The sequence below is a fragment of the Erpetoichthys calabaricus genome, chromosome 17 (assembly GCF_900747795.2).
Source record: "Erpetoichthys calabaricus chromosome 17, fErpCal1.3, whole genome shotgun sequence".
Taxonomy (NCBI): domain Eukaryota; kingdom Metazoa; phylum Chordata; class Cladistia; order Polypteriformes; family Polypteridae; genus Erpetoichthys; species Erpetoichthys calabaricus.
In genome coordinates, this window is record NC_041410.2 from 58149595 (window position 1) to 58167048 (window position 17454).

At 35.5% G+C, this 17454-nt stretch overlaps 1 protein-coding gene across 1 annotated transcript in view; it reads right to left on the reverse strand.

The window, feature by feature from the left end:
• Nucleotides 1-259: 259 nt before the first annotated feature.
• Nucleotides 260-17454, reverse strand: part of iqgap1 (IQ motif containing GTPase activating protein 1) — a 303190-nt gene continuing 285995 nt past the window's right edge. Inside the window, exons 34-38 of the mRNA XM_051920214.1 lie at nucleotides 16881-17090; nucleotides 16338-16504; nucleotides 10311-10433; nucleotides 9685-9793; nucleotides 260-1711 (exon numbers count right to left, since the gene is read on the reverse strand). Of these exons, the coding sequence (XP_051776174.1) occupies nucleotides 1598-1711; nucleotides 9685-9793; nucleotides 10311-10433; nucleotides 16338-16504; nucleotides 16881-17090 (723 nt within the window). The 3' untranslated portion in view covers nucleotides 260-1597. The remainder of the gene's footprint in view (nucleotides 1712-9684; nucleotides 9794-10310; nucleotides 10434-16337; nucleotides 16505-16880; nucleotides 17091-17454) is intronic.

The window sequence follows — 17454 nt, forward strand, 5'->3', positions numbered from 1 at the left end:
GCCTGAGTTGAGCTGCGGCAGTGGGGGGATGGGATAGCAGGCTGCTTGTGCTGATCGACACATTTACAAAACAGAAGACGCTAATGGAGAGGTGCAAAGGAATTTAAGGTGGTCCGGGATTGCAAGGCTTCAGGGATTCTAGTGTTAATATTGTCACAGCCCTATCTATATAGGCTTTGAAAGAAACATTGAATGGTTATTGTTATTTTTCTTTTTTCTTGATTGTTCACTCGATTTTGGAAAAAAAATTACTTAAGAATGTTTTATTATTATATTTATTACTTTTTTGGCATTTGTGCAAGATAAAATTTTATAATTTTACATGTGCATGTTTGGTATTTGCCTCTTATTGCTGTTACACTGGTCCTTGGTCCCTTTATTTGTCCTAGTGCCAATACCCTCAGAGCAACTGAGTTGTCACAATGCACAAAAGGCAAGAAAATAAAGTACTGACTGAACATAATAAGCATCAGCAACTGGATATACTAAGGAACACTAGCATGTAGCAGTCAAGCAAAATTAAAATACGCATGAAGTAGCAACAAATGAATCCAATGCCTTGGCAAACATAATATGGTGGTAAAAAATTTTTTAACAGTAAAGCTAAAATAGCAATATTTAGACTGTGAATATCTGATTTACTTTGTAACAGAAGATGGAACTTCATCAGAGGCTAGCCTTTGGACTTATTTAAGTAATGTAAAATATTTACTTTGCCTACAAAACTCTACTTTTAAATAGGACAATAAAGAGGGCGAAGGTTCAAATGACCAACAGATGAAATTAGGCATAATAAATGAACATAGAGAACATTGTGTTTTGTTTGACATTAATGGAATTTTGTGTTTAAACCTTTAAACATTTTTCCTACTCACTTGTGTATAACATATTAAATGAAAGTAAAACATAGTGCTGAATTTCAGTGAGGCAAGACAACAATAAGGACATAAGAAAGACTAACACATTTGCAGAGCTCTACATGATATTCATAATACCCATACCTTAAATGTCACAGAAAATTAGAATAAAACAATGTAAATACTAAATACAATGTAAAATGCACATCATAATGGAACATTACTGAAATGCTGTGAACCTCCCAGTGGCCCACATGGCAGCCAAAATAATCATTAAATATGCTTTACTTTTATTAAAAGCCAAATATTTTGACCTTTACATCAGAAATGGTAAAAAAGTGAGCAAATTAGTGCACAGAGGCTTAAAATTCAGCCATCACTCTCCCCTTATAATACAGCCTCCAAACCATCATGTTTGATGCTTATAAATTCCAGCAGATACTATAATTTATGAAACTGAAGATGGCAAATATGCTCTAGGATGTTGAAATTATGAGGTTATTTTTTCTATTGATAGATATATTATCACAGCCACAACAGTCAGCTACCAGTCAGGTCCCAGGAAGCAATGGGCCAATGTAGGATTCCTTGGTCCAAAATACTGCATAGAGCAAGAAATAATATTAAAGGGAAATCATGCAGAAGGAAACATTGTGTCAAATTTAGTACTGGATATTGATCAAGAACCAGCAGCTCTCCATGCAAGCATCTGCAATCCTTAGCAACTCCATATTCATTCTTCATTTCTCATAAAACTTTTTGTTGAGGAGGAAGATTAGCAAGTTGACATTGACAGTGGCTCGATCAAAGAGTTTCATAACTGCTACGCCCTCATACTGCAGCTGCAGCAGGTCCTGAAAAATATATTCAGAAAAGGCTAGGTCAAATAGAGCATTACAAAAAAGCTTGTACTTATGTCAGCTGATTAAAAGTTGCATTCATGAGAAAAAATAGCAAAGTGTGGTTGTAAAACAGCAAGGCTGTGAAAGCAGAAATGATCAGAGTTTGAACGGTAAAATAAAATAAGCAAATCAAAGTTTATGTTAAGTACTTAACCTATTTTAAAAGAATTGTATCTCAATTGTTATTTCTAATTATGTCTGACATTGTGAAATATTGTGGAAAGCAGCTTATATTGAGAAATACTGTTGTAAAAGATTTTTGACTTTAAAGAAAGGCATACTAACACTCATTCAGTTAACTTTGTGAGCAAATTTTATCATTTGCAGACATTCCCCAATCACCTTAACCTGCTTTTTCCTGGTAAGGTTCCTTATTTAGCTGGTGCTAGTCCTGGCAATAAATAATGCTAAAACAAGAAACAGCTTTTGGGCAGAACAAACTGTTCACAGAGCACACTCACAAATATTGGGACTAGTGTGTTGAGGTCAATCAGCTTACCAGAGTGATTTTGACCCACTTCATATAAGTACACGAAAACTTTATACATGGAAACTCCTCATTTCTCTTTTCTTTTTTGTTTATAATGGTTTTGAAGCAAAACCACTTAATGCATGTGTCTGTTGCAAAGATTCACTTTGTAATGAATGCAACCTAGGCTTGTCACATCAGTGTTATTTAAAGTTATTTGCTGAACAACAGTATAACAACTCTGTGAAAACAGATGCAAAATTACATGTCTAAAGATTAATTTATAGCCCCCCCAAAGGGGACTGGGCGGTCTCGTGGCCTGGAACCCCTACAGATTTTATTTTTTTCCTCCAGCCTTCTGGAGTTTTTTTTTGTTTTTTCTGTCCACCCTGGCCATCGGACCTTACTCCTTTTTATGTTAACTAAGGTTGTCTTATTTTAATTTCTTATTTGTCTTTTATTCTTCTTTTCTTCATTATGTAAAGCACTTTGAGCTACTTTTTGTATGAAAATGTGCTATATAAATAAATGTTGTTGTTGTTGTTGTAGTCAAAGCATACAAGCATGATATAGGTCATCTACTTGCACATCTACTGCCATCTAGCATAGACTGTACTTATACAGGAGCGGATTTCCTGCTCACATGGAACTAGAACCAACAAGGAAGCATTTGGATTCAAAGTAGCTTTTTTTTATATTGGCACACTTGTAGCTTTTGCCAGACTCCAAAACATAAAACAAAAACAACGTGTCAGTTTAAAGAGTGTATTGTAGAAATAAACAGTTTATCAGAGAATGTGATTGGGAATGATGTTGGTGGGGGGTTGCTAGGTGTGAACCAAGCACGATTAGAAACAACAAAAAAATTACTTCACGGTGCTGTCTAACCCTTTTGGTGGAGTAGGGAGGGAGAACTACACTGTGAAGCAGTCACTAGCTGGAAGGGTTTTTTTCCTTCTCTTTTCCATATGCTCACAATACAGTGTTGAAAGCGGCATATTACAGTGATATTAGATCAGTAGTTCCCAATAAAGATAAAACTTTGCTCAGAGTCTGACTCAAACTTTGTGCTTAAGAACAGTGCTTAACTCTAGAATCCCTGAAGCCTACGGAAAAACTCGCAATCCCAGGCCACCTTAAATTCCTTCACACCTCTCCGTCAGCATCTTTTGTTTTGCAAATGTGTCGATCAGCACAGCAGACTGAAGTTCAATACCCTCCAACGACAGGCATTGCAAAATTCAGTGGTCAATTGCAGTGAGGTGCCTGGAGTTGTATAGGGTAAATAATATATAGTTATTTGGAAGACATACATTTCATGTATGTTCATTGTTTACAAAGATCTGTATAAGTGTAGGATGGCAGGAAATGTGAGGCAAGAAATGCTGAATACATAACAAAAGCAGAAACTTTTTCCATGTTATACTAATAATGACGTGAAGGGTATAATGTGTGAAGACTTTAATCCAATTATTAAATAAAAATTAGTCCAAATATTAAATAAACGCGTGTGCTTTTATTCAAGAATATAACCAAAGAAAAAGAAATATTTTGATTTACATGTTTAATGAGTTAAAAACTCAAGTACAAATGTCAATTGGCAGGAAGTTGATATGTATTCTTGAATGGTGCAGAAGTAAGAACTGCTGCCTTATAACACAAAAGTTCTGGGTTCAAGCGTTTTCAGTAGTGAGCTGCTATTATTACTATAATAAAAATATACATTTGATTTGAGACTAACACCCGGTGTAAAGTTTGGCTACTTGTAAAAGTTAGCGCTTGTTTTTTTATTATTCAGTTTTATTCTGTCAGTGACGTTCACATGGTACAACGAACTTGCCTCTCCCTCTCGGAGTTGATGGCATTTATCTCCATTCTTTTCACAAGACCAGCGATGACCACAGTTGGTGCGTGTTGATGCCTGTTCAGAACTATTTGTTGTAACGGCAATCAAAGATACAATGTCCAGTGACTACCATCAGACTACCATGCGGCATTTGTGCTTTGACAACAAAGACTTCCATGCAGAACATGTGAAAAACAGATTTACTGCAATCTCAGACATCTGGCAATGTTTTGTTGAGAACTGTGTTTTGAGTTACAACCCAGGGAAGGCTTCAGGGATTCTAATGTTAAACACGAGCTGTTACATTTTCATTTTATCTGTTGCTGCTTACACAAAGCTGTGACATGTCCTACAAATGACCAATCACAGACAACTGTACATCATTAGAATGTTCTAAACCTCAGCTAATAACGGTAATGAGACCTTTCACTGTATGTGGCTTAACATTGTTGGGTATTTGATAAAAGCAGACTAACTCTGCTGTGATGCTCTGCTCGCCTTGGGGTATACATGTGCAAATTGCATATTTTAGTAATGAAAAAGAGCAGAAAAAAAGGAAACAAGCTTTATTTGGGGAAAAAGAAAAAAAAAAGACATTTGGGTATGTAAATTTCCATTATTACTTTTGATTGGCCTGTGGGTTCAATGCATCGTACATGAACAACATTAAGTACAAAATCTGATTTGTGTCTTCTTACCGAACCCTGGCTTAGTAAATTTGACAGATTAAAACAAGGACAGTGTGACATCTAGATTGTAACTCTATATCAAAATTTGTAGATATTTTGAATGTAGTGAAAAGTCAAGCAAAATGACACCTTTTATTGGCTAATGAAAAAGATTACAATATGCAAGCTTTCGAGGCAACTCAGGCTCCTTCTTTAGGCAAGATGTAATCAGATGTAATACTAGATATCTTGAGAAAGTCAACCATTAATGTGGAAAACAATTTAGATCAAGTAACACCAAATTATAATGTGACATTTAAAGAGGCTTAGGATATTTTAAATCCCCTTAAAACAAGATCTCAAGCTCCAGAACAGTGTTTCTCAACCTTTTAGGTGTCGCAACCCACTTTTTTCCTGGCAAGTGTCACCATCACTGTCACCCTTGGTGAATCAAGTGTAATCATCAGTTTCCCGTTGGTAAATGGAGCATGACTGTGAAAAAGAAGATATTACAAGCGATTTTTTTTGGTCTCGTCCGTTTTGGGACATGGACATTTAAGATGGAACTCCATTAGCAGCTGTGTTATTTTACTTTTTTTTTTTTTAAACTATCATCCCAAGGTATCCTGTATTTACTGAACCCAAGGGGCTTTAATTACAGTATATTCAAGTATATACAAGCATGAGCAGCAGAAAAAAAGGCTCAGAAGGAAATGGAAAAGGCAGCTAAAGCTTCATCTAAGCCCAAACAAGCCTCAAGTTCAAGGTATAGCCTGCCAGAGACTGACTTGAACAGATAGGCAAAAGAACAGATGTCTGGGGATCTGACGCTGCAGCATTGGCTTCAGCCAAGAGCGAAAGTGGGTGCAAGTGAGTCAGGCCAATAGAATTCGTCGATTCCAAAAGGTTCATTGGAACTGAGCATGGCCTTACTACTCACAATGTGAACTACCCCTGCGTATGAGCGGCACCGACTCCAACTGGGTCTACTACTCCACCCGCGGAGCACAGATAAGACCGAAACAAACAGTCTGAGCTGAAGGTAATGATAACTGTAATGATGACCATGATAACTGTAATGATGACCACAATAACTACCACTCTCTTTGGGGCCTAAAGGAGCTAAAGAGTAATATAAAGAATGTTACAAATGATACAAAAGACACAATGGACATAAACATGACTAACAAGAAGCTGCTTCAGGATATTAAAGACCAGGAGAAACGACTAAGTAATTTGAGACAACCTTTAAAGGCATGCTAGAAAATACAGGAAAATGTGAGTACATTTGAGATTAAATTTATATCAGTTGGTGCTCAGTTTGAAGATGTTAAGCAAATGTTGCATTGAAATTGTTGAACAATTGGCATCCGCCATTGATAAAAAGCAATGGCTACAAAATCTAAATGCAGAGTGCTTGGAGACAGACTAACTGTGCTGGAAGATGGATATAGAAGAAATATCAGAATTGAAGGTCTTCCTGAAATCCATGAAAGTTCAAACCCAGTGAAATTCACAGCTGAACTATTCCCTAAAATAACTGGTGAGGACTTTAAATCAGACACTGATATATCACAAGCTTAACCACATACATGGAATGAATGCCTCAAAACCAAGAAACCTTATTGTCCGTTTCGACAAATTATAATCTGAAGTAAATCGGATGTCACTTCTCAGACTGAAACTAGATTATATTTGAAAAGAATCGCATCCATATTTTCCCTTATTTCTCACCTTCAACAGCTGCTAAATGTGGCGCATTTTACAGCATTAAACAGCGCTTACACAAAACCAAAATCTGATACAACCTCTTGTATTTGCTAAATTAAGAGTGGATATTCAAGGCAAGTTCATTTTTAGTTCCCCGGATGAAGCAGAACAGAGCTAAGAAAATTGATCCTGACACTTTTCGAAATATGATCATGAGTCACATCGTGTCCTGCATAGGCAAAGAAGATTTTACATGCAATTTGGTCCATTCGCAATGAGATTTTTGCAGGAATTATACATTCTATTACATCCTTAGGCTACTTGTACGTTTTAATTACAATTATAATCCACACAATTCTGTGCGTTCAGTCCTAATGGCACTAGCAGAATTTCAAAACATATCTGGACTCGAAATTAATTTGAATAAAAGTGTGTTTTTTTCCAGTGAACTCTCTAGCACACAACATTAGATTGGACACCTTCCCATTTATCTTTCCAGATCAGTTTAAATATCTTGGGGTAAATATCACAAGTAAATATAAAGCTCTTTTTCAACAAAATTTTGCTATCTGCAAATTTAAAGATGATGTGCATAGATGGTGTACTTTCCATCTCACTTTAGCAGGGAGAACTAACAGTGTAAACATGAATAGCCTTCCTAAGCTTCTGCTTCTATTTCAAAATATCCCCATATACATTAACAAATCATTTTTAAGAAATTACATTCAGTCATAACCTCATTTATTTGCAATTCAAAACATCCACACATCCAAAGGGTGACCCTACAACAACCTAAACCACAAGATGGCATGGCTCTACCGGACTTTCAATGTTATTAGTTGATGGTAAATATACAAGCTATAAAAACCTGGACATGGACACAAATAAATGAACACACACAAGCTTGGTCCACAATAGAAATAAAATGCTGCAGTACTTCTTTATATTCCTTGCTTTGTACCCCAGTAAATACCAGTTACTGTCAATATACCAACAACCCAATTGTCCTTAGTTCACTCAGAATATGAAGCCAATGTAGGAAGCACTTGTCTACGCATTAACCACCTTTTCCACCCAGTCAAACTTAGTTTTTAATGTTTTTAAAACGTATAGGATTAAATAATTTAGAGATTTGCATACAGATATTTTTGCATCCTACAAACAATTAAACTCCAAATTTAGCTTCCCATCACCACAATATTCCCACTATATACAAATTAGACACTTTTGTTAAATGAAATCTGCCCAATTTTCCTCACCTCCCACCTATTTATATTCCAGAAGAAATACTGATCCGTCTTGAAGACTCGGACAGCATTTCTATAATACTGTATATAAAAACATTTTTAAAGTCTCTTCTTTTCAAAGATCCCAGAGTATAGTGGGAAAAGGATCTTTTTACTCAACATTTCAGAAAAGGAGTGGAAGGCAGCCACACACAGAATTGACTCTAGCTCCATATGCACAAACCATACAATTATTCAACTTAAAATCTTTTATCAAGTACATCTATCTCTTTTAAAATTTTCCAAAATTATTTCAAGGCAAGATCCAAACTGTGAATGTTGCAATTGAACTACAGCCTCAGTGGGCCACATGTTTTGGGCGTGCACCAAATTATCATCATTCTGGACAAAAATCTTTAAATGCGTATCAGAGAGCCTTAGTGTCACAATTATTCTCCGATCATTAACAGCTGTGTTTGGTATTCTCCCAGATGCGCTTAAAGTGGAAAAGGATAAACAAACCAATTACCTTTACTGCTAGCATGTAGACTTATCTTGCTCAACTGGAAGAATCCTAGCCCACCTCCTTTAAGTCAGTGGGTAACTATTTGAAATTGGATAAAATCAAATTCTCACTTGGAGGATCTGTTCAAAACTTTAAAACCTGGAATTATCCTGGCTAATCAATAACATTTTAGTATAAGAAATTATATTGGGGAAAAGGATTCTCTTCCCTTTTTTCTATTCAAAATTTTACTCTGGCTGTTAGCCTTCCTCCCTTTGTCTTGAGTAAAGGTTGAAATGAATTCAATCTTGTTAAGTCTGGCTTTACTGTATGGACTGAAACTTACTTTTAATAAAATCAATAAACAGACAACTAGCCTCAATCAATAATCATTATAAACAATAGCAACTTCATGACCCACCGGCAACCTTTTGTTGAGAAACACTGCTCTAGAGTGTCAAAAACTGGAGTGTAGATGGACAGCACCAAAGCTGGAGGTCTTCTGAACCGCATGGACAGAGAATGTTTTTAACAGTATAAAGCTCTGCGTTATGGCCGGCTTGAATTACTATTTCAAATTAGTAGATAACACTAATAATCCTTTTGTACTCTTTAGAACAGGGGTAATTTAACAAATGGGAATTCTGAACTACAAAGCAAAATACTTAACACATATTAGCAGTGCAGCGTCACAAACTTTTTAATGAGAAAATTGACAGTATAAGATCTCAGATTTCAGTATCACCTTACAAACTAATTACTACATTGCAAAACCCAGTCTCACTCTGCACATACCACTTTAGTCATTTTAATTTCATTATGGAACAGGCGGTCATAACTTTAATTTCTAAAATGATACCTTCTACTTAATCCTTAGTCCCAGTCCCAACAAAACTAGTGAAATGCGGGTGTCCTTAATTAATTGTGACAGTGACTTGAAAGAGTGAATAGATGAGAACTACTCGTCTCTGAATAATAAAAAAAACCAGAAATGCAATTTATTGGTAGGTGGATCCGGGATGATCCTGATTACTACAATATTCAGTCACTTTTTAACTCTGTTTGAATCACTGCTAGTTTTACTGAATCAGTGCACAATTTACACTGTCATTTAATGTTATTTAAAACACATTATCTTTAACATGCTGAAAAATGAAGACACCAGGAAGGACATTCAATCTCCTTTCATCATCATTTGTAATATGCAAGAGGGATAGTGATCATATTCAAACCCCATATTAATGTTGATTTGAAAGAATAAAACAAATGCTTAATATACATTAATTTTGGACAATAAATAAGTGTGCTTGTGTTTTGCTGTGTCCTGCAATGGAATGGTCCTTCATCCAATGTTATAAAGGTTATCTTTGCACTATGCCCTATGAGCAGAGGTTACACTGCCTCTCCAAAATCCTAACTTAAATAAGTAGGTTATGAAATGCCTAATCTGATACATGGATAATGACAGCTTTGTGTACATAATAAGCCAGTTTACACATACCTGATAATGTAATATTAGAGTTTCTATCTGCACTCCCATAAATTTAGCCTTCACCTCAAAATCCCCAACTTCATCAGCAGGTGAGATCTCAAATATAACATTCTTAAACCTGCAGAAAAATAAACAGGCATTATAAACACATTTTGATAGGAATTAAAACAGCAGTCAATTTTGGAAAGGTGCTTAGTGTCTTACACTAAGAAAGGAATTTATATTCGTCCAAATATACTAAGTCCTATAACGCAGGGGACATGAGCTACTCAAATAAAAATGGGTTTAATAAAGATATACAATTATTATGGCTATCTGATAAATGTAAAGGTGCCACCTATATACTTTATCTTAAAAAGAAAAGAAAAAAGAAACCCTGAAAAATTACATGTGTTAACTATCAGGCAAAGGCAATCTCTCCAATAAATACTGATGAGTCTAAAAGTGATAGATCCTGACTTACACAGAAATCTCTTTGAAAAGATACAAATTAAAAGTGTCTATTTGAACTTGATTTTTAAAAAAGAAAAAAATTTCATAAACTTTATTTAAACTCAAAATTCTTAATTTTTTTTGACATGGAGTAAAATGGACACACTTGTTGGAAAAGAAATTGGGAAGAAAAAAAGTCTCACTGGCTACTCTGTAAATCTTCTATTTCCAGCAGCACACCCTTTTCATGCAGCCTGGCTGCAGTGTATTTCTGAGAGACCTGCTTGCTCTTCTTTCCCTTAATATCACCTGGCTTCTTTGACACCCTGTTAGAAGGAAATAAAAAAAAAAAAACATTTCTTATGTTACATATTTTATATAAAATCACTTCTAGAAATCTGTTGTACCTTACATGTCATTTTTTCCCATGCAAAGGTTTTGATAATTTCAAGATTAGATATAGATTCAGCATTACACTTTGACAAAGGTACTGAAAAAGTATTCATAGCATTAATAGCACTTCTCAGAACATAAATTATCTGTTTTCTTAGCCACATTTAGGAAAACTTTCACCAGTTTCTTGTATTACATATTTTCCATTATACAGAAACAAGCATTGTTTTCCTAAAAATTGCATCACGTCCATGATTTTGGTTTAATTTTAACAGAATTTAACTGCAAAATATTGGACATCTTCACTTACGTGCAAAAACAAGTATTGCTGAATACTTTCATTATTTATAAAGCATTTTCAATATACAGCCCTGACAGAATATGCATTCTGACATTAAAGCTTGCACTTAAAGTGGAGGAACTGTAAGTTCATAACTAAATAAAGTGAAAAAAATACAATATTCCTATAGTTAACAGACACAAGTCTAAAATGCACAGTCACCTATTTTTACTAACTTTTAAAAAATTTCTTACTCCAAAAAATGATTAAGAACAAACACATACACACACACACACACACACACACACACACAGGTAGCCCAGGTTAGTTATCTTAGCAAAAGTGATCAACAGATAATAAGCTTGCTGTAATAATAGAGATTCATCCTCTTTTGTCAAAGTCATGACATGGTATTTGTTCACAATGTATTATTTAATAAAAATGATAAAAATAATAAATATAGGTTTACTTAAAGGAACAAACAAAACAAGAAACTGAACTCTGTTCAGATATACCTACACCAAACCAGAGAATATTCCTGCATATTAATTCACATTTTCAAACTGTATGAATATTACCGAGATGCATATCAAAACTGACTTCATCATATTTTTAACAAGTCAAGCTACTCATTTCACTTCATGTCTTCATTAAATACACAAAGCTTGATTGTGCATTTTACAGAACATGATGCACATTTTTCTGCTGGTATCTCTAAACGTGATACAGTGAACTGAAGAGCCACTCAAGGCTGATATAGGTTTCAGAATTGTATAGTACAAATAAAGCAGAATTTAATTTTAATAACTTAGTATAAATATTTTTGAAATAGAGCGACAAGAATGCATAATTGTTAGTGCACTGACTTCACATCACTTGAGGCTCCAGTTTGATTCCAACTTAGTCAGACATTTATTTATATCTGTACCCCCATGGGCCAAGTGATATGTGTACTGATACATGAGTGTCTTTTTCAGGATTGGCTTGTACAGTACTTTACACCACCTATTGTCAAGACAGAAGATGATTGTTTTTTGAAAAAAGTTTTCAGAGCACAAGGCTTGCTTGTCTGAGCAAGGCTAACAGCATCAGGAATGTTTGAACTTCTGTCTCACAGGATCAGTTAGGGCAATAGGTTCTGCATACAGATGGCACCGGTAATGCAGAATGAGAAGGCATCAATTGGTGGAACACCTGACTGAATGATAACAGCAAGAATGTATACAGTACAAAATAAATTACAGACCCTATACATTCTATTTAAGACAATACAGTATAGGCATGTTCTTTATACTGTGAAGTGCCACACCGAGGGCATAAATCATTGTTAAAAGTTTATATATTGAATCTTGTTTTGCTTTGCTTTTATTCCTTTGTAATTTTATTTTTCCTTTGTTTTCTTAGTATTTATTTCAAACTAAATGGTGGTATTTGTTACGTAAACATTATTTGTTTGAGTAAAATGCTGTTGTAAAGTTCTGTTTTTCAAAAACAAACAAAAAGTGTATATATTCCATACTAATATGAATGCAAAGTGAAATGAATAGACTATATACACTACAACAAAAACAGTTGCTTTCCTTGTCAAATTCCAACTATTACAAAAATGACACTATACAACAAAACGTGTTGCACCCTGTTCCTAATATGCCATCTACTCATGTCTTCAGATTGGTATCTATCTCAGCTCATTTCCAATTTGGATGTCTCAGGGATTTGGCATACTTGTCCTCCTCTGATGTAGTGACATTCTAGAATTTGTTTTCAAGATATTCTTTACCCTCTTTACCCATCTACTTTCAGTGCAGTTTAGTTTTCAATACTTGGTTCACTTAGTTTCCCCTCCCAGTACACCCAATGGATACCTTTTCTACATGTCTCTCAGTATACTAGTTTCTATTCTATATACCCTTTTTAGGGAGGCATATAATAAACCACTCCCTGTATGCATGTATGTATATTCCCTACTCCTACAGAAACCCACCTTAAGCACAGCTCCCTGATCACAGTTCTTTGTGTGGTGTAGTCAGCATATTTCTTCCTCTGGTCCTTTGTCTTATTATTTTTTGTCAAACATCCAGAGTATTTTTTGTGCCTTATACAGTATACTTCACACGTTACATCTCCAAGACTTGTCTTCTTTATAAGCCTGAACTTTGCAGCAGTGTATCTAAATTGAATTGCTGATGGATTCCTGATGAAGGTCCCTGAGGTGATTTTGGAAGACCAAATTTTACTAGCACCTTCTCCTCAAGCCGTTTGTACTGTGGCTTAGCATGGCATGCAGTGCCAAAATTATCATATGGACTAATCTAATTAAACTGATGCATGACTGGGTGGCTGCTGGTTGGTAGAATTATTCCTCTTTTATGGCTACCTGTTGTCTATTCTACTCTTTCTCCTTTTTCTAGTTGCCTCTGGTTGCTTGGGTAGCAGTCTGCCCCAGTCCACTGCAGTATAGCTCATATTGCGTTTTCCAATTCGTTGACGCCTCAGTGTAAAGCTGGGTTGGTCATAGAGTGAGGCACATACAAATGACTGGAAGTAACACTTGCTTAATTTGATTTCAAGTGGTAAACTGCTATTTATGCTCATTGCGGAGTGTATTGATTACTTACTTTTATTTACCCAAGTAACCTGGGGGCATTGTTCAACAGTCACGTAAATGCCTAGGCCATTACTAATGACTTTAAAGTGGTTGTAACCATGATCTTTAAAATCATTAGACAATTTAGGAAAAACTGGAAGAATTTTGACAAGACTGTTTTCAAAAATGCTAGAGCAACATTGATCTTCAATAAGTATATAGGTAGTAGCAGAACACACATATTCTCTCCTTAAGGAGTCATACTGAGAGCATCTAGTTACTCTTGGAAATGCCCTTCCAAAACAAACAGTCTGACAAATGACCAGATATCATTCAGTCAATCAAGCTTGTTTGATTAGGTAACTGTTGTCCTAATACATCATCCAGATATTTTTAAAAGTTGTCTAAGGTTCTGCTGATTCAATTACATGACTTGGTAGCACTTTGTAGAAAGAAATGCATCCTGGCTTCCATTGTAAATTCACTTCCCTGTAAGTTAAGTATCTAGTTTGCTATTTAATCAAAAGAATTCTGTGAGATCAAGTTTATTGATGCTTAAGAGAACTGGAATAAGTCTCCATGCATCATTCACTGCTTGAGAATCAAGAGTTTTGATTTCCAGTCTGTCAGTGTAGGACTTGTTCTTCAGTTTTAGAACCCTCTTGGTTGCTCTCCTCTGCATAGCTTCTATTGCTACTATCACTGTTCTTGTAGCACGGTGACCAGAACTATGCACAGTATTCCAGATACTGTCTCACTAATACATGCAATAGTTTTTACAACATTTTATTTTCCTTTTTAATTGCTTCTGCTCATTGTCTAGACCAGTAGTTCTTAAACTTTTTTTTTCCCACGCAATCCAATATCGCCTTTTTGTGTGTCTCCCAGACCCAGAATCAGCAGTCATCCCCTCATACTCCTTGGAGATTTGCAAACATAGGTCATAGAAGAGCAATGGGTTTGCTTAAACTAGCGGCACTGACACATTGTATGACACAATATAACCATGTCTCAATGAGTACTATGGTGAATCACAACTCTGTGCGACTTAATTCAGGCAAAATGGGCCCTGACACATAGTTTAAGAACGTAGTTTAAGGTATAGAAAAAAGTCACCCCCATCTTAAACTTATGAGTAATATTCCTGTTGGCTATGTGTATACATTAAACTACATTTTCCAATGTTCGTCATGTTCTGAAGATTTTCCAGGTCTTTTAATTGTTTTTGCTACTGATATCCCTCCATTTTTCCCATCTGTGAATATCAGTTTACCAAATATATTAAATATATGTTACTAACATAAATTAGATAAAGCAATAGTCAAAACATCTTGAGAGCTTCCACTCTTTAGCATCTTCTGATTAACCAACTTGAAATCCAGTTTTGTAAGTTAACTCTTATGCCAAATGATATTAATTTCAAAATTAATCTACAGTGTACTGGCAGTGTGAGAAGAGCCATTTAAACAGTGGACCAATAACTCAGAATAACAGAGGAAATAGCTCTGGTGGAACTTCAGATCCAAACTGGAAGTATGCTGCCTTACATAGGCTCCAGATAGAACCAGCCCAACTTAAAAAAGTTTGAGAAGATGTAAGAGGACAGTCCCTATGGCCATGTTCTCCCAAGGAGAGATAAATTAAAGTTGAAGAAAAATGACAGTTGCTCTTCTATTCACTGAAGAAGGGTACCACTGAGGCAAATTAAACTGCCTAAGCGGACTCCACCAAATCATAAGAGTACCCATAGCAAGCTGAGGAATGGGAAGAACCAATATTCTCATGTGTGCCCCATAATCTTTATTCAGGTGTTTCAAGTCTTTATTTGTGTAGTTTTATTAATATTTTATTTGTATGAGCATCAACAATCCACATTCCAGGCAAATGGGAAAGTAGTGCTTTAAAACTGCAAGGTGCTTCGGCAAAGCTCTCAATTTACTTAATAGTTAAGCAGCCTTTTTTTTGCTTTTAAACAAATATATCAAGTTTTTGAAGACTACACTGTAATATTCTTTGATGTTATTTAACTATGAAAACATGCATCTAGCTACTCAGTTTGACCCGTTTTCATGCAGTATACTGTAATATTTCCCTTTCCTGGTTTTTATTCTCAGTCATGGTTGGGAGGCTTCCTTTCTTCTATTTTTACAGCAAATTGTTAGTAACAAACTCGACAGCAGCCTTCAGTGGATAAAAATTGCTAAGATTCTAAAAAAAAAAAAAAAGACTCTACAAATGAATACCAACCAATTAAGAAAATGGACATAGAATTCTTCTCAATATTTCAGATAGGCAAAATTATTACTGATTTATTACTTAAAAATTATAAAAAACATTTCAAAGAGTTAGTTCCTTCCATCCCAAAAATGTTAGAAAGGCATCACTTACAGATATTAGTAAATGGAACATCATAAAATATTCTAACTTGTATTTCTAAAATCAGTATGAATAAACTACAATAGACTATATGGTGTCATACATGTGCGATTAGGAGGCATCTAAAGGGCTTAAGTAACTGTAATACTACGTCAGACCAGGGGGTGGCAGAGTGTGCGGACTGTCTCTCTCAGTCTCTTGCAGACTATTCCTGGGAATTTCCACCAGGTTCCGGCCCCACTGATGATGCCACTTCCGGTGCCACTGACAATGTAACTTCCGGTTCTGGCATGGATGACATCATTTCCTTTATCTAGCCCTTAAAACCACCATCTTACCTCCACTTAATCAGTTGTGTTTTGGACTCTGTCTTGCAAAGAACTCACTTTTACAAACCTTTTGCAGCCAGGACCATATTATATGGGTGGCTACCCCAAACCTTTGTGACTGTCTGGAGTCAATTTGTTACAATGGTTTATTACCAGACTTATAGTATAAAATCAGAAACAAAAGGGTCCCATTTTGGTAACACCGTACATTGTAAAGTCCTACTAAATATGGCTATTTAAAAAAAAAATCAAGAGGTGAACTTACTTGCCCTTGCTGGCTAAGTTGTCCATACATGTCTTGATATACTGGTTGTAGTAATCAATCTGAACTTCATAAAAGCTGGTTTTGGAATTAAGAGCGGCATTTGTCTGTTGCAGTTTGATCAATTCTGCTTTTCTGCGCTGACGATAACGTCGTTGGTTCCGGATATCCTGTGAGTGATGCCAAGACAAAACAAAAAGAGAAATAGAAAATTACAATACCACTAAAGAAGATACGACCCTACACAAGCGATTTAACTGATTTTCTCCTATTAACGTCTTTTTATCATTCATCTTTCACTTAATATGAGTTAATATGTGGTGATGTATTTATTTCACTTATTTCTTTTATATAACTCTACTGTTCTATACATTTCAATGTTAATAATCCATTGTTCTTTTGTTATCACCTTATAAACAATGGTGGTATGAGTACAATGTAACTAAAAACCCAAACTTTTTTTGTTTAAAAACTGTTATATTTTAATACAGCTCAAAAATGTGCATTGTTTCTCATCTTTCCATATTCTAACTCTTGCCTATATACCTTAGCAATGTCGTTGATCAATTCTTGGTAACGGTTTTCTGCATTCACTTTCCCCATTTCACCAAGGCGTTTTAGGTTGGCCAAAATTTTATCTTTCTTGCCCTGGAGTGTTAAGGTATCATCCTGAGCAGATTTTTTTTGTTTCATCTTCTCCGGCGTTTTAGCATCTCTGATTGCTCTTCGTTGCATTGCTCGTTGATACTCTGTTTCCTGTAAAAACATCATTGCATTAAAAGGTGCGCACGCTTATAATTTTTCGGGTATGCCAGTCTCCTAAACAATGTCTTCAAATGGTATATACATTTTGCAAAAAGAGTGTACTAACTAATATACAGATAAAGGAGCACTCATTACCAAAATAAAACACACACAACAGGGAATACTGGGAGAACAGAAAGTAACAAAGGAACATGATAAAACATAACAAATCCAAGCTTTAGCTGAACTAGCTAAACAGGCCTGAACACCCTATTATCGAGCTAGGTGGTCCAGCTCTCTGAGGGCAGAAGTAGTGGCATGTGTCACCAAGCAGGTACAAATGATTACAAATGCATCTGCACATCTGGTGTACAAC